This window comes from Chiloscyllium punctatum, chromosome 42, assembly GCF_047496795.1.
Source record: "Chiloscyllium punctatum isolate Juve2018m chromosome 42, sChiPun1.3, whole genome shotgun sequence".
Classification (NCBI taxonomy): domain Eukaryota; kingdom Metazoa; phylum Chordata; class Chondrichthyes; order Orectolobiformes; family Hemiscylliidae; genus Chiloscyllium; species Chiloscyllium punctatum.
Genome location: NC_092780.1, coordinates 32,013,334 through 32,038,552, shown reverse-complemented (window position 1 = coordinate 32,038,552; position 25,219 = coordinate 32,013,334). Strand labels below are relative to the sequence as shown.

General features: G+C 40.7%; 1 protein-coding gene across 1 annotated transcript in view; it reads left to right on the top strand.

Moving 5' to 3' along the window:
* Positions 1–7,720: 7,720 nt before the first annotated feature.
* The window catches only part of moto (minamoto), a 76,923-nt gene continuing 59,424 nt past the window's right edge, over positions 7,721–25,219 (top strand). Inside the window, exons 1-2 of the mRNA XM_072561764.1 lie at positions 7,721–8,069; positions 18,417–18,542. Of these exons, the coding sequence (XP_072417865.1) occupies positions 8,064–8,069; positions 18,417–18,542 (132 nt within the window). The 5' untranslated portion in view covers positions 7,721–8,063. The remainder of the gene's footprint in view (positions 8,070–18,416; positions 18,543–25,219) is intronic.

The window sequence follows — 25,219 nt, the reverse complement described above, 5'->3', positions numbered from 1 at the left end:
AACCAAATCCTTGTGCATTCCAGGCCACTAAAGATGTTTTTGTACCTTAGCCTGAGTCTTTCCTACCCCTAGGTGACCTCCTACAGGTAGTTCACGTGCTACCTGTAACAATTCCTTGTTTGTATGCTATCAGCAACACGATCTGGTGCACTTTGGCCCATTTCCCCTCTGTACTAACCTGCCGTGGTCTCCATTTCCATCTTAGGATTCTATCTTTTTGAAAGTAAGCTCTGGAACACTCTCTGCCTCCTTTTTGGAGTACACATCCACATATATATCTTTTATTGTCTTGTCTGGCTGTTGCAAGTCTTTCAACCTTTCAGGACTAAACATTTCTGTCTGACCCTCTGTTCAGTTTTTCCTGCAGCATTGCATCAAATGAGGATATCCAGTAACTGAACCTCAACTCCTTCATCTTTCTCTTTATTTTTCACTTTGTGCGATGATTTATGATAGTGGGATCTGGTTACCACGTAGTCTGGGAAAATGCCAGGATATTTCTGTTTTAACTCAGTTTCTTAGTCTTCCTTAGGCTTCTCCATAACAAAGGGTGGCACTCCCACCTTGGATCCTGCCAAATCATTCCCAAGAACAAATTGAATTCCTCAATCTGATACTCTGTCAATCACTCCCACTGTAACTTCCCCAGTCTTGAGTTGGCACTCCAACCTGATCTTACATAGGGGAACACTAAATGTCTGTCCATCTATCTCACAAATTACCACATTCTCGGGTAACAGATCAGAAAGAGTGCATATTTGCTCATCCCTTACTATCAGTGACTGGTTAGATCCTGTATCTTTCAAAATTACAACTCCTTGTCCTTCTCCCCCATCCTTTGAGTAAACTTTACCCACAGAGGCAAATTCTTTGTAGAGATCAATTACAACTAACTCCATACCTAGCCCCTGCCTAGGCTGTGCACTTACCTGCAGCTCCTCGGCTCTTCTTGGACTCTTCTTTACTACCTTCTTTTACATCTTTTCCCAGAGCACCTTTCTTTAATGACCAGCACTTGTCCCACTTTCTGGCAGTGAAAACACCTTTTCCCAGTGCCCTTCAGAAACCACCGGCCCTGTGTGTCCCACTCCATTACAGTGAAAAACCTGAGGCCTCTCACCTTCTGTCCACCCTCTTGGGCTTCTTTGACTTGTGGTAAAATCTTACCAGTGTTCTCTACTCTTGGTTTCATAGTGCAGGATCTCCGCTTCTCCCAACATCAGTCCCTCACAGGATGAAATTCTGGCCGGAAGCTTGTCTTATGCTCCATCATGTATTCATCTGTTAATCCTGCTGCCCTTCTCACTTCCTGAACTTTCTGCTCCTCCATGTGAATTCTTACCATCTCTCAAAGTGAGTTTTTAAACTCCTTCAGCAGAATAATCTCTCTTAGAGCCTCAAAGGTCTTATCTATTTTTAAAGCATGCACCCATCGATCAAAATGACTATGTTTAATTCTTTTGAACTCAGCATCAGTCTGACCTGGTTCCTTCTTTATGTTTCTGAACTGCTGTCTATATGCTTCTGATACCAATTCATAAACACTTAAAATAGCCTGCTTAACCTCTTCATAATCTCTTGACACCTTATCTGACAGTGCGGCAAACATCTCACGAGCTCTGCCTACCAATTTAATCTGAACTAGCATTACCCATGAATCCTTGGACTACCCCATCTGCCAAGCCAAATTTTCAAATGAAATGAAGAAGGCTTCAACATCTTTCTCATCAAAATATGGCAGAATTTTGACATATATATATTTTATATATATATATCTCACTATCCTTTTTAATATCCATCCTGTTAACTTGACTTTGTTGATTAAGTCGCAAGTTCTCAAGTTTAAATTCTCTCTCCCTTTCTTCCCTCTCTCATTGCTCATTAAAGAACCTTCTCTCTCTCTTTCTCTCTTCCTCTCTTTATTTTCTAACTCAATTTTCCTCAATTGCAATTTAGGTTTTTCTACCTTTAGTGAACGTGTTTGTTTCTCTGACATAGTTAAGTATTCGAGTAATTCCCTTACAATTTCAGCTTTACTTTTGTCCTTGGTTAAACCCAAATCTAATTTCTTTGCTAATTCTAAAAGTATGGCCTTTTTCTTTCCTTCTAAACTTTCTTGGCAGATTTGACAACCATATTTAATTCCCAGAACCTCTTTAGAAATTTTAAGAGCCATTTCTCTCACTTTTAATTTAATCAACCACAAGTCACCAAAATTAAGCAGATTGTCTCACTTACATTTTATTTAAAGATCTAGGACACTAACGTGCAAGTGTTTACATCTGCTGGGATTTTTCATACCCCCAAATCTATTCAAATCTATCTAAACCAATTCAAATCCCGACGACAAGCCCCCAAACTGTTATGACACGGGGCTCAATTTAAACCAGCAATACAGGAAAGCTTTATCCCATGCAGTAATTTGTGAAAATTTGAGATGCCAAGAACTAGTTAAAGTAAAAGTAATAACTATTTCTTAAAGTATAACAGAATAATTAACTAACAACTATTTACAACTCCTTCCTCTAACCTTTCTTTTACTTGCCATTCTATAATATTAGTCTGATAAAATCCCCAATTAAGATTTACCAAAATTCAACTTTTCAAAAACCAGCCAGATGTTGAATCTTCTTTTCTCCTTCTTAGGGATTTCTGTTTCATAGGTTACCCATTGAGAAAGGTACCTTTAAGAGAGCTATTCTCTGGGCAATCTGCACATGTTGGTTTGGCAGTTCTCCTCCCAACTCTTCATTTTCCCCTGCTCTTATACTCCCAAAGCATTGTATTGAGTTATTGGCTTTTTAGATTGTCAATATACTAAATTCAAACCTTATTGGAGTTTGGTCTTTTTCAAGGTATAATGAATTCCTGTCCTTCAGGATTCCCTCCAACAATTTACCCACCAGTGACATCAGGCTCACCGGTCTATAGTTCCCTGGCTTGTCCTTACCACCTTTCTTAAATAGTGGTACAATGTTATCCAACCTCCAGTCTTCCGGCACCTCACCTGTGACTATCAATGATACAAATATCTCGGCAAGGGGCCCAGCAATCACTTACCTAGCTTCCCACCGAGTTCTAGGGTACATCTCAACCAGTGAAAAATGCATTTCTTTTCACTTATGACTTTATTTATTTTATTCTGCTTACATTGCCATTTGTATTGAGATAATTGTCTCATAATCAGTCCAAATAAGTACCATAGTTAGAAATCATGTCATTTTATTGCTGGGGCACATCCTATCATTACATACTGATAGTATTTCATCAGAATATTACTTGTACCTAGCAGCTCCATAGTATAATCTGTTCAAGGAAAGTAATTGCTCATTTTAGTTTCTAAGACATATAAATCCTCCAAATAAAATTGCTTTAAAAATGCATGACATGATATATGCATATTCCATACATTGAACGTATTTATTTTGGAGCTCATTATTGGTATACCGTCTCCAGTCTGAACGCCTTAAACTCAGTAAACGAGGCAGCCATCGTTTGGCTTTGGGGATTTGCATTCACTAAATAATAAATTGCACAAGTATTCTCTTTTTGCAGTTGTTAATGTCTCACAAGTTGAGATCTTTTTAAAATTCCAGCCTTCAGTGTATGTTTCTACCAAAATAGTGCTAAAAGATGTTACATTGGGTTGATGTCTTCACCTTCCCCATCACCCTCCATATCACCATAAAGATTTAACCAAAAATCTGGAAGGATTTTTAACCTAACTTTACTGTCTGAATTTAACGGCAGACAACATAACATCGACATTATCTTATTCGTTCACCATTTTTGTTTTGCAAAAAAATGCTAAATTTTCTCATTAAAAAGCAAATGGAATATTTAGTCTTGCACCCAGCAACAGTTTAATCGGAACTGAAGCAGTTTATTGGTCCCCTCTTGCCTGTTTGCCATTCTATTAATTCTTGAGTACAGGCAATCTTCGGAATGAGAAAAAGTTCAACTCCCGACACCTTTCGCAAGTCGACGTGGATACAAGTCCGAACACAATGCAGGACAAAAAGTTCGGAAGTACAGGAATTGTTCGTATGCCGTATATTTGAAATTACACCCTTGTGTTAGTAAATACGAGTGTTTGTAAAATCGGATCTACATAAATAGGGGACCCCGATAGTTCTGTACCTTGCTTGACTCCTCGAACTGACTTAGTTCAATAGTCTTTAATACCCCTTGTCCAACAAAAGAAAACTATTAATTTCAATTTGTAAAATTTATCAACCTTTTGTGGAAAAGATCAGATATTCAGGACGTTTTATATGACAAAATGCTTCCTGACAGCGACTTGCACAGAATACGTCTATGGTTGTTTCTTCTTGTTCTGGACATTCCTAACAAAGAAACTCTCTCTATTTATGCTCCCAATTTGTTGCTTTTGTATTCTGTACTCACCCCAAATGTTGAACACAAACCTAGTTATGCAGCAGTTGGTGCTTTGAGTAAGCCATTAGAAGACAAAATTAATTGAAAAGGTGCAGCATTAAATCACTGGAATGTTGCAGGTGGTAAGGAGTTATATTAGAAAGCTGAGCGTTGGACAGTTTCACCAGACTGTCCAAGATTAAAGGCTGCGCTGAGCTACCTTCAAGAATAAATTAGAATTCCTACAGTTTGGAAACGGGCTCTTCGGCCCAACAAGTCCATAGCGACCCTCCGAAGATTAAATCACCCAGACTCATTCCCCTACCCTATATTTACCGCTGATTAATGCACCTAAGCCTACACATCCCTGAAGATTATGAGCAATTTAGCATAGCCAATTCACCTAACCTGCACATCTTTACATTACGGGAGGAAACCCACGCACACATAGGGAGAATGTGAAAATTCCACACAGTCGTCCAAAACTGGGATTAAACCCAGGTTCCTGGCGCTGTGAGGCAGCAGTGCTAACCACTAAACCACGTTAGCTAAATAACGAAACAAGGTGTGAGGGCATCTTTAAGTTAATTATGAAGAAAAATTAAAAGGTTAGAAAAAAAGTCTTCACTCAGATGACTCAAATGTAAAAACTTTTGGCACAGCAGCTGGTGAAGATAAGACCATTAATGCTTTTCTTTTTAAAAAAAATTATGGGCGACAAGGTGGCACAGTGATTAGCACTGCTGCCTCACCGCGCTAGAGATCCGGTTTCAATTCCCGCCTCAGGCGACTGACTTTGTGGAGTTTGCACATTCTCCCCGTGTCTCCCACGGTTCCACAAATGTGCAGGTTAGGTGAATTGGCCATGCTAAATCGCCCGCAGTGTTAGGTGTAGGGAAGTGGGAATGGGTCTGGATGGGTTGCGCTTCGGCGGGTCGGTGTGGACTTGTTGGGCCGAAGGGCCTGATTCCACACTGTAAGTAATCTAGTCAAGTCCTAATTGCGAGGAAAAAATAGACGAAATGCCGTATGCGTGGGCATTTTGAAGAAAAAAGTTGCACTGATTTGATAAGCAGTGATCTATTTCTGAAGATATTCAGATTATTCCTTCTAAAATGGACAATCTCAAGCAAAAATTAAGTTTTTTGACATATTGGAATAATGTTTGTGAAATTGTGGGCATTACTTGGATGGGTTACTCTTCCGAGGGTAAGTGTGGACTTGTTGGGCTGAAGGGCCTGTTTCCAGACTGTAGGAATCTAATTTTTAAGAATAACCACATTTCTGTAGTCTGGAATCACATGAAAACAAGGCCAAGTGAGGATGACACATTTTATTCCCAGGAGCACGTGAGTGAACTGCATGAGTTTTTCCAACATTGGATTATAATATCATGGCACAATTTCTGAGATTGCCTTTCAATTGTAAACATTCTGCATAGGTTAAATTTAAATTTAATCAGAATTCATGATGGAATTTGAACTCCTGTTCCCACAGCATTGGTCTAGATGTCTGGATATTTGGCCTAGAGACATTACACTACACAACATCGGCGCAATATCGGCGGGGGGGGGGAGGTGCGAAGGGTCTGTACTGCGCTGTAATGTTCTATAGACCACCACATGAACTAAAGGATGCATTAAGGACCAGTTGGTTACTCACAGATTTTAGGATAAGTAGACGTCAGTTCTAAAGAGGGGTCACTGGACCCGAAATGTTGCCTCTGCTTTCTCTCCATAGATGCTGCCAGACCTACAAAGTTTCTCCAATGTCTATTTTTGTTTCAGATTTCCAACATTAACAGTTTGTTTTTACTAGTTTTGTTTGTGTGGTTGATTTATTTCCCATATTTTATTGAACTCACATGGGATAAATCAAGAAACACTATTATTGCAGTTTGGGAAAGGGTTAACAGAATTATTTTAATCTATTGTTACTCATATGGCTGCCTTTAACTTTTAGATAGGCGAAAATGAGGTCTGCAGATTAGTGTGGTGCTGGAAAACCACAGCAAGTCAGGCAGCATCCGAGGAGCAGGAAAATCGATGTTTCGAGCAGTAACGAAACGTCTATTTTCCTGCTCCCCAGATGCTGCCTGACCCGCCGTGGTTTTCCTGCACCACTCTAATCTTGACTTTAACTTCTAGCTGCCAATTATTAAGTTTTGTCTGTAAAGTCTGCGGGATACACTAAGCGACGTTCAAACAAACATTGTCTGATTCAATTTCATGATCAGCTATTTTTGATCCCAATGGTTATTTAATTAAACTGTTTGAATACAAGTTGATGTGGAAATTTTCAAAGAAAATTTCAAAGGCAATTACAGGTCTCGTGGGGAAGGAGGAAAAGCAAGAGTATTATACAAACGAGTAACAGCATTAAATGGAAACCTTTTACCATTTAGAGTCAAATAAAATGACGTGGGGGTGATTTTAATTGACCAATTGGGTAGTAAACTGAAAGCTCCTTGTGAAATTTTGTTTTCACAAACTTCACAATTAAATTTGGGAGGGCGGGCAGGCAGTTGGACCTGTCACCTGTTTACTCCTTCACTTAAGGGGAAAAGGCGGTGTACAAACACACGTGCAACATACAGATTATTGCATATGAAGGAGATCTTAAGTTGTGTTAACGTATTACTTGGCGAAGATAGAGAAGAAATTGTGGAAGCAACGGGTTACCCCACCACCAAAACTCATTCTGATTTTTGAAAAGGTCATGTTTTTAGAAGGTCTATTCGCCCACATAGCAAAGCGTTTCTGAACGTAATAAAGAACTACGCCTAGAAAATCTTTAATAAGAAAAGCCCCCAGAGAAGGGAGTAATAAATTCAATCCCAGCCAGAGAAGGGAGTAATAAATTCAATCCCAAACTTAAACTAAGAAGTCTCGATCTTGATTGTCACCTGAACTCCAAAATGATTTTACAGTTTTGTTTTTCCTTGGTTCAGCATGCTTACTTCGTAGAAAGAATCCGGTGCAGCAATTTCATTGATTTTCCAAAGGGGTTTAACTCGGATAGCCTGGAGAGATGTGGAACGGATTCACTTTTGACAAAACTCCGAAGCTCTTTCCAACAGTTGGGTGATTTCTTACCTCGCGAAGAGGCGGGGTCATTACAGGGCCCGCACCTCGTGCCGCCGTGTCACAAAGAAGGGGGCGGGCTTAGTCCCTCAATCAATCGGAGGAGGCCCAGCCTCCTTACCCTCTCGTCTGGGGGAGAGGGGGGCGGAGCCAGGAGAACAAACTGCCTCCCTCGCGCCCCGCACTTTTCAAGCCTGAGCTCATTCTCCTCCCCTTCTCAGCTGGAGCTCGAGCTCGCTTCGTGCGTTTCACCACCCCCCCCCCCCCCCCCTTCCCGCAAGGCCCAGAGAGGCGGCTCGCGCTCACCGACCCCACCCCAAGGTTCCGATTGGACCAATGCGACGGACTGCTCGCGCCGAGGGCGGGAAGGGGCGCGAGGTTCGGTCGTCCGTTCGGCGCGTGTGCGCGAGCTGGCGAAGCGATCAACGGTCCGCGGCCGTCAGTCAGTGAGGGGGCAAAACCAGAGAGGGTCGGAGGGGGAAGCGGGCAGCAGATGGGCAACTCCGGCATCGAACCCCAAACTACTCGTGAACCATACCCGACCCCTCTTCCCTGCTCGAGGAAAAGCTACTTCCAACTGAGGCGAAACAAATCTGGGGATCCATGGAGGTGAGATAGCAGGGATGGCTTTATTACAGCTTCATTTAAATGTTCCAACCTCGTAAATTTAACACCAGCTTGCCGGGAAAGGGCAACGAATGTGGACGCAGTTTCGACTTTGGCATTATTTCTAACAACGTTGTCAAGCCTTCCACTGTAGGGGAGACCAACACAGCCGGCTTTTTTTGGTTGACTCGCGGCGTCGTTATTTTCGAAACCTCCTCGTAAACATTCTTTTTAAATTACAGCGCATTGTGCATTTCCCAGCATTGAGCCTCGGTGTCAGCGCGGGAGGAATTATGAGGGTTTAAATTTAGGCTACGCATGTCGTGGAAATTTTAACGAAAGGTTGTGCATCGAACGGATAAATTCGGGGTAGTTTAAAGCGACGAAACGTTTCGTCTCTTCCTCCCCGCCCACGGGAGGTGTGAGTTACCGATCCTCGACCAACTGGATGCATGATATGGAAGTGGATGGTGGCGGGGGCGACGCCTTTCAGTTTAGCTCTCAATTTACGAGGAAGGAGAATAGAAATTCTTTTTGAGAAACCAACGTGTTTTGTGTTTTTTTTCCCCCTGCTGTAAGGAGCCACCCAGTGCTCACCCTCGGGAGTCTATCGCTTCCAGCCCTTCAAGCTGAGCATGCGCAGAGAGGGGACAAACTGCTGCTTTAACCTTTTGAACTCGCTCGAGGGTCACGTGTTTATGGAGCAGTCACGTGGGACTGAAAACGTGATTTTTGTTTCAATCCCAGAGATTGAGGACTGCTGAGATTTTCCCAGTGCTTTTCTTTCTTGTAAATTTCAGGCCTTTCGTGTCGGAAGTATTTTGTTTCTTCTCGATCTGCTTCGATTTATCGTGGTTTTTCTTTGTCAAGATGCTATGTTAATAAACAACCCTACGTGTTGTCTTGAAGTACATTGTTTTTAATCGATCCTCTGGTGTCGCCTGCAAGGCAGGTGAAGATTGAAATTGAACTTTATGGCTCCTCCTCCCCGCCCACGGGAGGTGTGAGTTACCGATCCTCGACGAACTGGATGCATGTTATGGAAGTGGATGGCGGCGGGGGCGCCTCTGGTGTCGCCTGCAAGGCAGGTGAAGATTGAAATTGAACTTTATGGCTCAGGTTTAGCGACGACACCACCACCGCAAGGCCGCTATACTAGTCAATATAATTTTCTTGCTTGCTGAAATACATACCTTTTGCTGAAAAGGTACATTGAAGGCATCTTTCAGGACTTCATCCTTATCTGGCTGCACCTATTTTGGGCGGCACAGGAAAGACTTGGCTGGCTGTTTAACTAGTGTCTGGAGTGTGGTCCTTCAGCACAAAAGTGTGTATGATAGAGGGACTGGAGATAATTTGTGCTATGCTACTACGGAGTTCTGGAGTTGTTGGCCTCTGACCAGAAGCTTTTGAAGGCTTGGAAATCCTTATGAGATCTTGGCACCACTGCCAGACCTCAAGTAAAACTAAGTCTTTTCCTCCTTGACACCCACAATATCAAAATGCAAACTAAACTTAACGCTATATACTTATGTCCATTAGAACCTAAATTTCTAAATAACACACTATCCTTACTCAGTTCTCACAACCCAGGCTTTAAAGTGCTAATCAGCATTTTATTGGAGAAAATGAGCTGCAGTGGTAACAAATGATCATGTTGTTCCATTTTGTTCATTTGCATACCTTATATACCACTCCCTATCATCCTATTAATAAAATGTCTTGATCTCTGAGGCTGTCGACCTGCTAGCTGGGCTGGTAAGTTTGTTTGAAGTTGTTTTATTATCAGAAGTGTTGGTGTCTGTCCTGGTTAACTGAGGTGGGTGGATTTGTTTTTTAGTGCTTGGAATATGGGGTCTGGGTTGAGTGCCAGGGTTTGAGGAACTCCTGTTGTCCTAGTTGAATTGGTGTCCTTTTTCCTTGTGTATGAACACAAATGATAGTTGATCATGTCTCTTAGTTGGTGTTTCTGTACCCTGATGGCTAGTTTTAGACTGGATTCCCTAGAGTGTTAAAATAGGCCCTTAGGCCCAACAAGTCTACACCGATCCTCTGAAGAGTAACCCACCCAAACCCACTTCCCTCTGACTAATGCACCGAGCACTATGGGCAATTTAGCATTGCCAATTCACCTGACCTGCACATCTTTGGACTGTGGGAGGAAACCGGAGGACCCAGAGGAAACCCCCGCAGACACAGGAAGAATGTGCAAACTCCACATAGACAGTCACCCAAGACTGGAATTGAACCTGAGGCCCTGGTGCTGTGAGGTAGCAGTGCTAACCACTGAGCCACCGTTAGGGCCAATCATAACCATATGTAATATTTGTGGAGTCTTTACATGGTATTATGTATATAGCATTGGTTCTGTTAGTTGTGGGTATGGGATCCTTTATACTCGTCAGCAGCTGTCATAGTGTAGTTGGTTTGTGGGCTACCATGACAATTTAGGGGTTGGAGTAGTTTGGTCGTTTCCAATATGTCCTCGATGTGTAGTAGGGTGACCCATGTATCCTAACATGTGCCTTCCTGTTCTGTAGGTACTGGCAGACTGTGTTTTTTGGGTACCATTGTTTTAGAAGACGCCGTGTAGGTGTCCTTTGGCTTTGTGCAGGTCCAGGGTGCTGCAGTGTGTTACTCTTCACTTGTGCAGTGTTTTGATGCAGCTCCGTTTATGGATGTTGAGATGGTTACTGTTGTCATTGAGTACTTGATCTGTATGGGTGTCCTTCTCGTATATGCTCGACTGGAGCTCACCATTGACCTTGCGTGTGACTAGTATTCCAGGAAGGGAAGTGGATTATTGTTCTCTTCCTTTGGTGAATTTTATGCTGATGAAGGTGTTGTTTGAGTTGACGGGTTTCTTCCAGTTGAGCACATTTGATAGTGGCAAAAGTGTCATCCACATGGTGAATCCAAAGTGTAGGCTGGATAGTGAGAAGAACATTGCAGCTTCTGCTGTTAATTTTTATTGGTGATCCTATGTGTATTGTGTTGATTTGTCTGTACAGAATCTCAAGGTCCCGTAAAGACGTTATCCGTCACCGAAACCAAATACTCCCCACCCATCTCGTTCGGATAATCGAGATTGTTCTGTATACCTGGCCGTTGAAAATGAAGTGAGTCGTAAGGCACAGATCCAATAGTGTGCTGTCTTTGGTGTTGTTGCGTGTCTGCATCACTGCTTCGTCTAGTAGCAAGGCTAGTATTTTCCTAGCTTGGGAAATGTCTATGGAGGTAAATAGTGCAGTCATGTCGAAAGAGATCATAATCTTATCCTCCTCTATTCTGGTGTCCTTGATGAGGAATTCTTGGGCAGAGTGGATGGAATGGGTTGAACTGTTTACTGCGTGTTTCAGTCTCCGTTGCAGTTTTTTTTTGCCAGCTTGTATGTCGGTGTGCCTGGAAGTGAAACTATGGGTCTGAGTGGGACTTCTGGTTTGTGAGCCTTGGGGAAGCCATAGAAGCAGGATGTAAGGGAGCTGTAATGCAAAGACTAGAACGGCCAGCTCTTCCCATGATCCCGTCTAAACTTTGGATCCGCTATGTGGATAGTACCTTTTGTCATTACCAAATGCGCTTATCTGGAAGAAACCCATCAACTCATAAACAACATCCTCACCAGCATAAAATTCACCAAGGAAGAAGAGAATAACAACCCACTTCCATTACATCCAGGAAAGGTTGAACGCAAGACCAGCATATACAGGAAGGCCACCCATACAAATCAAGTATTTGACTACAACAGCAACCATCCCAACACCCACAAACTCAACTGCAGCAGAACATTGCTCAAGCGTGCTGTAACACCTTTTTCCGTCCTGGAGCTGCGCACAGTCAACAAAGAACACGTGTACAGCATCTTCAAAAACTATGATTACCCAAAAAGGATAGTCCTAGCGAGTTTTGAGAAGATTCAGCTCAGTGAGCAAACCTACATCCATCCAAGGATAGTCCACCAGTGCCTACACCACAGGCCACAGCCAGAAGATACAACACTTATGGATACATGGGTCTCCCTGCCACACATCAAGGGCATATTGGAAATGACCACCAAACTACGCTGACCCCTAGGTATCATGGCAAAAGGATCCCATACCCACAACTAACAGAACTAACATTATATACAAAATATACCATGTAAAGACTGCCACAAATACTACATAGGGCAAACCAGAAGAAAACTAGCCATTAGGGTATATAAACACCAACTAGCCACCAATAAACATGTTCAACTACCACTCGTGTCCATATACGTGGACAATGTATCTGTCCTAGAAAAAGCCAAACAAAGATATACATGGACATTTCTGGAGGCCTGGCACTCAACCCAGGACTCCATTAACAAACATGTAGAGTTCGACCCCGTGTACTAACTACTAAGAAAACCGGAAATCATACCACCCACCTAGCTAAGTGGGACAGAACACCAATGCTTCAGTGGAGGCGGACTGATGATGTTAACTAGTATGGTGATGCAACGTCTGTAAACAAACAACAGTTCAGCGAGCAAGTCAACAACCTCATCCGCAACCTGAGTGACAAATCTTCTCAAGAACTTCATCTTGGTCTGTGTTATCTGAGCTTTTCAGATACTGAGCTTATCATTGTCACATTGTAGTAATGCTACATTACGTACAGACCTGTCCTGATGGGATTTTGATTATACTGTCAACAAGGAGAATGTTTAAGCTGTATTTATTCCTTTAATTACTGCAGGGGAATATCTCCATAGAACACAGCTCCTAGTGTCAAATTTTGCCAATGTTAAGCATTGTTATTGGCAACTAATTTTTTTGTAAAAACTGCTTTTCTTTGCACAGGAATTTTTTCATAAAGAGCAATAGTAGTCCTCAACCATCTCAACATTGAAGCTGTGGAGTTTGCACCTAACACTGGCAATGACCAGAATTACTAAGGTAATAAGTGGTCACTCCACATCGATTCCCAGTCATTCTGAACAGTTTAGGGACAGCAATGCATTAAATTTTGGACACAGTGGTCATAATAGATTTGAGCAACATTGTTACTGACCTGCATCTCATTTCATACTTTTAACTACTTTCAGTTTGTTTTGCTCAATGTGCTGATTTCTATGGTATCTCTGAGGAATTGATGCTTAAAAAATTTCAACGTCTTTATAGGAACTCATTCTAAGTATTACTACTATACCTATTTCACAGTTGTCGAACAAACTTTGGTGTTAGTTCAAACTTCAGAAGTTGTCAAAATCAACTCGTCTTTCCTCGAGGAAGAGGAGACTGACAATGAATTTGAAGAATTAACAAAGCAGCTGTTGATCAGACAGTAAGGTTAGTTAACTAGGGTTCCTCCAGGATGAGGCATCTGCACAGGGTCTTATAAGGATTCCAAGTTTAATTTTTTTTTAGAATTTGTTCTACTTTCTCCCTGCTTCTTGAGAAATCTGAACAGACATTCATAAGCAGCAATTTAATTACATTTATCCATTTTGATCATGCTTCAGTTGATTTTCTGTTACATCTCAAACGTAAGAGTTCAGTAACTATTGTTAAGATGCTACATTACTAGCGTAAGACAGCAGCAAATGATGTCAAACTGAAAATAAACAATTGATTTATGGAATACCACGGCTTTTTTTCTGAGTGGACTTTATAAATAGAGAGCATTTCAAGATTTGTTTTCATAAAAAATCTCTTCTGTTGATCTAAAATCTTGTTTTAACTTCTAAACTGCAGTAACTCCTAAATGATCAATTTTCACATGTATTGTCATCTGCAACTCTAAGTAGCTGCCAAATTTTCAAGAGCGTTAGCACAGATTATTCCACTTGAAAATTGAGTTTTTGTGAAAAAATGGAGGAGCTGCTTGAGGGTCACAAATTTTATTGATACATTACTTTGATTTCACATGGTATTTTGCTGATGAACTGTGTACTGATATGCCTAGTTATAATACAAAACTTTCTCATGTCCATTGAGGGCTTGTAGTTTCATCAGTGATGTTTTGTTCCTGAAGGAAGCACAACAGGATTGATCCTTAATTCAGAAATAACACCATCAAAGAATATATGTATTTTAGTAGCAGTGTCAGCTCTATATGTTTAAGTTCCACATCTGGTACTAGAAATGATAACTAGTGAGCCCAGATACATGGTCTTACCTGGTCTGCAGAATTCAAACGAGTGTACCTAGCTTATAGAAGAAATGGCTTTACTGTGATTTTCAATTTCCAGGAGTTTGCTTCCTGATTTTGAACTCGGAACCAGTTTTCTAATTAGTAGACACTTTAAGGTAGTAATTAATCAGGTAGTGTGTCCATGTAAGTGATAGATCAAAAAGGACCCAAGATTGCCTTATTCTTACACCAACATTCATCATCTTTACTAGAGGTTCTGAAGGTTCTTTAGGGAACAAAATCTAGGCTTCCACACTTAGATATTTCCCCCTGAGCACACAGGCAATAAAATCAGATGAAAGGGTATCTCCATTGCTAACATATCATGTTTTCTATACCCCTTGTTATCAACACTGATGGGTTGTCCATTAAATATTATACAACCTAGGCAAATATATCACCTGCTATATTAGGGTAATACTCATAATTTTTTTTAATATCAGAATGCATTGACAATGTCGATATTGACCCAGGTGAGTTTTTTTTGAGTGGCTAAGCTCAATAAAGATACAATACTTTATTGTAGATTTGTGTTTTATTGTCAGGTTTGGCCAATATATTTTGTAACTTCTGTGTTAGGTTGCTTAAGATATCAACATCAGAGGAAAATGAGTTTTCTAAGTAGCCGCTGCAGTTTAACTGCAGGATTCCTAATATAAAATATTTCACAACTTTTTTTTACATAAATGCTTTGCAGGATATGTCAGGATAGTGGAGATGTAGCAGATTCATTGGGAGTTGGATACATTCATAGCTCTGTTAGATAATCATTTACACAACTTTGGCCCAAAGACTGATATATTTCCAATATTCCTAGCTTACAAATAATCAAAACATGAGGACCCAGGACAGAAAGAAGTAAAATGCTGGCCTGAGGCAGTGGAAGATCTTCTGTGAGATTTTTTGGTGTACTGGTCCACATTCATGAATTCGGCTGCCACTCTAGACGAGAATGCCACCATCGTCGTGGACTTAATTAGCAAGTGTATAGAGGACTGTTTACCAAAGAAGACAATCAGTATGTTCCCCCACCAGAAATGTTGGATGAACTGGGAGATCTATTGCCTGTGGAATACCAGTCCTGTGGCGTTCAAGTCAAACAACATGGACCTTTACAGGGAATCCATATATGTCCTCTGCAAGGCCATTAGAGATGCCAAAAGGCAATGCTGGACTAAGTTAGAGACCCAAACTAACCAAATGGGCACCCAGTGTCTCTGGCAAGGCCTATATGACCTAACGGGCTACAAAATGAAGTAGAACAGAATAGGTGACAAAAAAGCATCCTTCTCTGATGTGCTCAATGCCTTTTAGGCTCAGTTCGAGCAAATAGTCAGTGAAACGGTGTCACCTGCCCCAACAGCCCGGGTGTAACTGTTCCCTTAGTCAGCACTGCAAATGTCAGATGACCTCCTTGAGAACTAACATGTGGAAAACTAATGGGCCAGATGGAGTCCCTGGTTGTGCACTCAGATCCTGTGCAGACCAAATGCTGGGAGTATTCGTTGACATCTTTAACCTCTCCTTGCTACAATCTGAAGTCGCCACCTACTTCAAGACGATCATCATCATCCCAGTATGAAATAAAACACATGCAGTGTTTTTCAATGAGTACTGCCCAGAGGATCTAACCTCCATAATAATGAAGTGCTTTGAGAAGTTAGTTATGGCTCCTATCAACTCTAGCCTCCCAGTCTGCCTCGCTGCATTGTAATTTGCCTACCAACACAACGGGTCAACAACAGATTCCACTTCCCTAGCCCTACACCCTCCCTTGAGCATCTGAATCATAAGAATACCTTTGTCAAGCTTCTGCTTATTAACTACAAACCAGCCTTCAGCACTACAATCCCAACTAAACTAGCTTCAAAACTCTGAGACCCAGGCCTCTGCACCATCCTTGCAGCTGGATCATTGACTTCCTGACCCAGCATCTGCAGTCCTCACTTTCTCCTTCCCGACCCACAGACCACAATGAACAAAGATAGGCAACAGCACTCTTTCATGACAACCCCCCGAACACCCAGGTCCCATAAGGATGCATACTCAGCCCCCTACTTTACTCCCTGTACATTCCTGACTATGATCCCATATTTCATCTGAACTGCATCTAAAAAGTTTGCTGATGATAGCAGCATTGTAGGCCAGATATTAAACAATGATGAGACAATGCAGGAATGAGCGAGAATGCTTGCTGACATGGTGCAAAGATAACAGTCTCTCCCTCAATATCAGCAAAACTGAAGAGCTGACCATCGACTTCAAGAAACAAGGGCAATAAAGCCAATTCAATATGTACCAACAGGTTCAAGAACAGCTTCATCCCTGCTATTTATTAGACTTCTGAATGGACTTCTCAAATTTCAAATCTAATGTTGATTTGCTTTTTGTGTACCTTCTTTGTAGCCATAACTTTGTATTCCTTGCTCTGGTCAGTCACTCTGAGCTTTGTGTCTTTGTATGCAGTACAGCAGATCATAATATACAAACAGAACTTTTGATCGTACTTAAGTACATGTGACAATAAATCAAATCAAAAATCAGTTTGCTGAGTGAGTTGATGTTGAATTTTATGTATGCGAACATCATCATAATGAGCTGCAGTTATTCCAGCGAACGTCATAGGCTTGGAAGCTGCTCTTGAAGGACACTTCACAAGTTGTTGCAATGCATGCTCTGGATGGTACATCATATTCAGTGTACCAGCAATAGGGAAGTGAATGTTGAACATGGTTGTTGGGTGTCGAGCCAAGTAGACTGCTTGGTGCTGGATGACGTTGAACTTTGAAACTTCGAGCTGAACTCATTCAGACCTTTAGAGAGGTATTCTATCATATGCTTTGTCTATTGTGGCAAAGCTCTGAGAAGTGAAAAGGTGGCTTACTTCTCATCGAATCGTCAGCTTCTTACCTTCCTTTGTAGCCACAGTATATAACAACTAGATTCTGTTCACTCAAAACGTTTGGAATGTTGATTTATAAAAGATCTATAACCTATTACTGTAAATGCTTATCTTTATTTGAATTATTATTGTAAGTGCTCCCTTTTGAAAGATAGCTGAAGCAATCTACATTCCATTGTCTACAGTTATAACGCTTGGTACAATAAATTAAAATCAGGCTCATTTCCCAGATATAATGGAGAGTGGGGAAATCTTGCTATTCCCAGACAAGTATCCAATTCTTCAGAGATCATCTTCCCTTTGCCTTGTGTCAGTAGAATACAGAGTTGTTTAGTGTGCATAGTTGCTGTTTAATTGTTCATGCATAGCGATGTTGCCTCAGAGGCCTGATCAAAAATAATGGAGATCAAGACAATGGGCTAAATAGCCTCTTCACCTAACGATCCTGCGACGACGAGAGTATATTAGGAGTATTTAAATTAATTGGGTTTTGAAAGTGATAATTATTTAAACTAAAAAAATTGTGGTTGCTGGAAATTAATGAAAATACAACATGCTGAAAATAGCTAACAGGTCAAGCATTATATTTACAAGTTGTTTTTATTGATGTGCAGTATTAACTCAGATTCTCTGTCATAGGTGCTCTCTGGGCGCCACTGACACGCCTTTTATATTCAAAATGTCCATGTTAATATGATTTTAATATTATTGATTTCTAAACATTTGTACCTCTTATTGTGAGCTCCAGTCTGGATTGCGTTACATTGTTGCTGCAGTGCTAAACTAAATACAGCAACTTAGTGGTTTTCTATTTTAAAGAATTTAGTTTTCTGTCTTGATTAGTGGCTCTATACTGCACCAAGTCTCAAATTGAAAGTATCGTTGGTTAAAATCTGACAGTTCAAATTTTTAGTCTCATACGATGAAGTTTATAATGCGCATGTTCCAGGTGGATAGAAAGGGATAGTCCAAGCAATGAATGTCACTCCTAGCCCTGTTCAGCTTCTCAATGAAGTAAATTGTCAGCAAGTGACCTAGAAGGAAAATCACGGTAATGGGGGACAGCCATATCTTGTAAAACATAATAATTCACTTATTACTGAACATGTAAGGAAACAGTGTTAGACCTGAAAGTAGGAAATTATACCTTGCTAATTGTACATGACCCAAACATTTTTTTATTTTTTTGACTTAGGTTTTCAATAGATTTTTCACTCTAATTAAAAACAACTGCTAATTTTAAAAATAATATCAAGGGCAAAAGGGCATATTGGCTTTCTTTCATTTTTCAGCCTAAAACTATTCTGAAAAGTGCGAATCGTTACTACAATGGTATTGATGCTAACAGCAGAGTGACAGATGTATTCAGTGATGCATTGGTCAACTGCAATTCATTCTTCAGTCCTTATAAAGCACAGGTAAGAATAGCATGTTATTTTCTAAACTTCAGTTGAAATGCAAATAAAATGTATCTTTTGTAAAAACAGCATTTAAAATTGTACAGTTTTACACGCTGGAATTCAAATGGAGATGGTGGATCGAACCTTCCTGTAATGGTAATAGCAAGTCCATGACTGCATACATACACTGACTAGTAAGCTTAGAAGAGGAGATAATGTGGATCCCCAGAAATTGCCGGTTGATGCCCCTTACTCTTCCCATTATTCTTAAGAATTTTCTGGAATTGCACATGAATTGCTCAGTAAACACACTATATGAATGTAAAATTCATTAGCAGCATAAGTAGCACTCAAAAAGATTCTGGGTAATCCAAGATGGAAGATGGGAAAGTATTGTAGCTGTAAGAGCTGCTCCTTTTGAGGTAGTGAAGGTATTGGAGCTGATTTTCTCAAATTCCAGGAGCAAAATTACTATTGTATAAGTGTTGCATTATCTTGGAACTTTTGGGGAATAAAATCAAAATAATGGCACATTAAAAAGTAGGAAGAGAGACAAAGACAGGGACCGCATGTCAGTGAGAGAAAGAGAGACACTGCTGTTTGACGCAGCAGTGACTGCACAGCTACTGCCTTTGCTGTTTGAGTTCAAGTATTTCTGGACATCGGAGTGAAAAATTAACAAACAGCAAAATTCACAGCTGACCTTGGAAGAACCTGTGTAGGAGAGTTCACAGCATGGGAGCAGATAAGTGCCTGGTTTTTAAGTGTAACCATGCTTTTTTCTGTAAATCTGCAATAGTGAGTAGAGTGGGTTCTTTTTGATCATATGTTTTATTGAGATCTGTCTCTAGATTAAAATTTGAAACATAAACATGAATACTACATTAGTCTGGAGCAGTATATTTTCGAGCAGTTAGAAGGTGCTATTTTCGGAGTCTGGATTAAGGTACAAAGATGGCCTTTAGTAGAGTGATGTGCCGTTCCTGTCGGATGCGGGAGATTAGGGAGAGTTTCTGTGTTACTGATGATTATATCTGCAGTAAGCGTGTTTGGTTGAGAATCCTATCAGATTGCATGGATCAGCAGCAGTTAGAAGTAGTGAGGAATTTACAGGAACTAGGAGGTGTAATGGGTGGCAGTTATAGGAAGAGAGAAAAACTGTAGATACAGTCCGGTAAATGGGTTACCCCCTGGAAAGGAAGGGGAGAGAGGCAGGTATTGCAGGAGTCTCCTGTGGCAATCCCCATCTCAAACAAGTATGCTGTTTTGGAAAATGTAGTGGGTGATGGACTCTCAGGGGAATGTAGCATGAACAGCCAAGTGTGTAGTACTGCGATTGGCTCTAATGTAGCGAGGGATATGTCAGAATCCAAGCGATCGATTGTGATAGGGGACACTCTAGTCAGAGGTCCAGACAGATGTTTCTGCAGCCGTCAGCAAGAAATCAGAATGATGTGTTGCCTCCCTAGTGCCTGGATCAAGGGTATCTCAAAGAGACTGTACAATATTCTCAAAGGGGAGAGGGACTAGCAGGAGTCATTGTACGCAATGGAACCAGCACCATGGGAAGGGAAAAGGATGAGATTCTAAACAGAGAATATAGACGTTAGGCAAGAATTTCAAAAGGAGGTGCTTGATGGTTATCTGGATTACACCTGGTGCCACAAGATTGTGAGGGTAGAAATAGGAGGATACAGCATATGAATGTGTGGCTGAGGAGCAGCTGCAGGGGAGAAGGATTCACATTTTTGCATCATTGGAATCTCATCTGGGATAGAAGTGACCTGTACAAGAAGGATGGATTGTACTTGAATTGGAAGGGGACTAATATACCTGATTCCCATCGGACATGGTTAGCAAGGTTGGGTCTCATGGAATACAGGGAGAGCCAGCCATTTGGTTATAGAACTGGCTTGAAAGTAGAAGATCAAGGGTGGTGGTAGAGGATTGCTTTTCAGACTGGAGGTCTGTGACCAGTAGTGTGCCACAAGGTTTGATGCTGGGTCCACTGCTTTTTCATAAATGATGAAATAATTTGGATGTGAACATAAGTATAGTTAATAATTTGCAGATGACACCAAAAGTAAAGGTGTAGTGGACAGCAAATCAAGTTACCTCAGAGTACAAAGGGGTTTTGATCAGATGGGCCAGTAGGCCGAGGAGTGGCAGATGGAGTTTAATTTAGTTAAGTGTAAGGTGCAGCATTTTGGAAAGACAAATCAGGGCAGGACTTGTACACTTAATGGTAAAGTCCTGCCCTGAGCAAAGAGACCTTTGAGTGCAGGTTCATTGTTCCTTGAAAGTGGAGTCGCAGGTAGATAGGATAGTGAAGAAGGTGTTTTGTATGCTTTCCTTTATTGGTCAGGGCATTGAGTTTAGGAGTTGGGAGGTCATATTGTGGTTGTACACGACATTGGTTAAGCTATTTTTGGAATATAGTGTGCAGTTCTGGTCTCCCTCCTATCGGAAGGATGTTGTCAAATTTGAAAGGATTCAGAAAAGATTTACAAGGATGTTGCCAGGGTTGGAGGATTTGAGCTATAGGGAGAGGCTGAATAGGCTGGGGCTGTTTTCCCTGAAGTGTCAGAGGCTGAGGTGCAACCTTTTATAGAGGATTATAAAATCATGAGGGACATGGATAGAGTAAATAGACAAAGTCTTTTTTTCCCTGGGGTGGGGGAAGTCCAGAACTAGAGAGCATAGGCTTAAGGTGAGATTTAAAGGACCTAAGGGACAACTATTTCACGCAGAGAGTGGTACGTTTATGAAATGAGTTGCCAGAGGTACTGGTTGGTAGAATTACAATATTTAAAAGGCATCTGTTTGGGTATATGAATAGGGACGGTTTTGAGGGATATGGTGCAAATGCTGGCAAATGGGACTAGATTAATTTAGGATATCTGGCTGACATGGACGAGTTGGACCAATGGTCTGTTTCTGTACTGTACATCTGTGACTAATTGTGTGACATGAGTTGAAGGCAAATTTCTCCTTTTATGCAACAAGTAAATTGTTCCTGGAAATTTATTTGTTTTTTCCTATCTTTTAATATCGTCTTTCTTGATACCACCCTGAATATCTCTTGCACCTGATATGACCTAATTTTAACTCCTCCATTGTTTTCTCAATACATAAATTCCACTGACTGAAGAAGTTTACTGTTGACCTGCCATTTACTGTTGACCTGCCATTTACTAAGGTTTCAGTTATACTTCCACATACCATTTCACTTCCTAAATGTTCATGTTATCAGTGATCAGTAAAATAGATTCTATTTGCAGCTGCTGCTAAATCTGGAAAATAAACTGTCACTGTTTCCTGAGGAATTCCATCGCTCCAGTTTTATTCAGTGAATAAAGCAATGGCTTTTAGAATCTCTTTACAATTTGCAGTTAAATTTGTGAAAACAGTCATCTAGCAGACTTGCATTGACCAGTGTAAGAATGGCAAATTTCGAACAATCATAACAGTTTATGCCGCAGAACAAAGGGATGCAGATTGTTTGCTAAGTCGACTCTAAGTATGGTATTGCTATGGAGAAAACAGGGAAACTATAATTTTCTCCCAGTTTGGCGTAGTTAAAATGTATGAAGCTTGAACATAGAATCCCCACAGTGTGGAAACAAGCCATTCGGCCCATCAAATCTACACCATCACTCTGAAGAGTAGACCACCCAGATCACCTTTCCCCCCCCCCCCCCCCCCCCCCCCGCTGCCCACTTTTCTCATAGCTAATTTACCTAACAAGCACATCCCTGGACACTATGGGCAATTTAGCATGGCCAATCCACCTAACCTGCACATCTTTGGACTTTTGTTGCAGTGTTTGCAGAGAACAGTTCCCTGCATATGAAGGCATGTTGCTTTTAGCAAGTGTAAGTAAGCTATACTATGAGTTTAATTGTCTTAAATTATTTGTTAGTGTAGTTATTAGTGCAGTGAGGATTATTCAACATGTCTATTTGTGGAATCACATCTAATCATAAATATATTGTTTTGGATTTTACAAGCCCTACCTGGTTTAATATAAGTCACATTTAGCCTATTGTAAGCAATTTAAAGGAACATGATCTTTCATTTGCTCAACCAATTGCTGGGACATGCAGCCTACATTCCTGGTAGTTACCTGGCACTAAAACTCATAAGTGACATTATTCAGTTGTGTGCTTAACAAAATAGTTTCTTGGATTGCTGCAGTATGCTGTTAGTGGTAAGTCCTACATTTGTGTGCAATAATATCTGCATAGAAGCAAAGTGAAATGGCTTTTTTTATTGTTGATTAAATTTCAAGATAATTTGCCCTCCCAGGATAATTTTGAATTAAACCAGGTGCTTTTCCGGTCTGAGCAGCTATGTCTGGCCCACAATACTGATCGGATTAGCCATTATCCCACAAGATAATTTTGCACAAATCTCTCCTGCCGTATTTTGAAGATTCCTGATGAGACCAACCTTTAAAGTATGTTTCCCAGTTTATATATATTGATTGGTGAAACATATTGATTACACATTATTGAACCCATTAACAAATTTCCCAACTAGCGGAAAATGAAGAACAGCCAAATGTTTCTATCTCAAAAGTGAAATTATGAGGTGATATAGAGTGCACGTAAGAAAGGCAGTACGTTAATTATGGGTGACTTTAATCTTAATGTAGATGGGTCCATCAAATTAGCCATGAGGAATAATGCGTAATATATCTGGAAAACATTTGTAGAGCAATATGTTATGGATCCAATGTGGGATCAGACTTTTTTGGATCTAGTTATGTGCATTTATATGAGTTTGATAAACTTTCAGTGTAATACATCCCTTAGAAAAGAGTGACCATATATTCTACTAGAGCTAGGATTTAGTATTCAGATTGAGAATGCAAAACCTGAGTCAGAAACAACTGCGCTGAGCTTAAATAAGAGTAATTAGAAAGTAATGAGGGCAGAGTTAAGTGGACTGGGAAAGGGATTAAAGAACTAGTACCAAGACTCTAGGATATTAAAGGTTAGTGACAGAGATAGTGAAAGTATTGGTAATAATCTTCCAAGAATCCTCAGATTTTGAAAAGGTTCTGGAGAATTGGAAGACTGCCAATAGAACACCTTTGCTCAAAGGGGAGGAGGCAAAAGAACAAGCAACTCTAAGTCATATAACTTACCACTTGTCACTGGGAACGTTACAGTCCGTTACAAAGCATATAAGACAGACCATTTGGAATTCTATAAAATCAAGCAGAATCAGCTTGGCTTCATAAAAAGGCCCCAGAGGTATTTCATAGCAACTGTGAACAGGTTAATTAGAACAGAAAACAAAGAACAGTTTATCTCAAGCTGGGGCTATAAGTAGTGGCTGTACTTTGGTGTTCAATAATAAACTATGTTCCTTTTTAGTTGAGCTTCCTGAATAAGTCGATTTATATGCAAGTCTGAACACAATGCAGGTTAATATAAAGCAGCTATTTGTAAGGTATAGGACAGGTTCATGTATCGGGTCTTTAAAATTACCCATGTATGGGATTGCATTCATAAGTCAGACATTCATAAATTGGCAACCTCCTGTTTACTATTTAAGGAATGTTTGCAGATTCAAAGATAGTGGTGATATCTGCATATCCTAAATATATGAACATATGAAATAGGAGTAGAAGTAGACCATTTCAGTTCCTGAAGCTTACTCTCATTCAGTAAGATCAGGCTGATCTGTTTGTTTCAGATTCCACCTTTGCATCTAGTCTGATAACTCTGTCTAATAGGAATCTATGTACTTCGGTCTTAAAAATATTCAATGACTCTGCCTCTACTGCCTAGTGAGCTACTGTTCCATAGTCAAACAGCTTCTAGAGAGAGAACATTTCTCTTTATTTTTATCCTGAAAAGGTGACCCCTAAATTTTAAACTGTACCTCTAATTCTGAACTGGCCCACAATAGGAGACATGCTGTTCAGGACCATTCAGGATCTTGTATGCAAATCATCCAAAACTCTTCTCAACTCAATTGGAAATTAGCCCAACTGTACAGGTCAGAGTGGTGCTGGAAAAGCACAACAGGTCAGGCAGCATCCGAGGAGCAGGAAAATCAACGTTTCAGGCAAAAGCCCTTCATCAGGAAATTCCTGCTGTGCTTTTCCAGCACCATTCTGATCTCAATTTTGGTTTCCAGCATCTGCAGTCTTCACTTTTGCCCAACCTGTACAACCTATCCTGAGAAGATGATTCACTCATTCAAGATAGCAATTTAGTGAACCCCCTCTAATGCATTTGCATCCTTTCTTAAATAAAGAGACCATAACTATACTTGGTATTCGAGATGTGGCCTCACCATTGGCCTATATAACTGTTATTACTTTAATGTTCAATTCTACTTGCAATACAGGAGAGCATCCCATTAACCGTTTTGATTGTGCTATTAGAGTCATAGAGATATACAGCATGGAAACAGACCCTTTGTCCAACCTGTCCATGCCGACCAGATATCCCAACCCAATCTAGTCCCACCTGCCAGCACCCGGCCCATATCCCTCCAAACCCTTCCTATTCATATACCCATCCAAATGCCTCTTAAATATTACAATTGTACCAGCCTCCACCACATCCTCTGGCAGCTCATTCCATACATGTACCACCCTCTGCGTGAAAAAGTTGCCCCTTAGGTCTCTTTTATATCTTTCCCCTCTCACCCTAAACCTATGCCCTCTAGGTCTG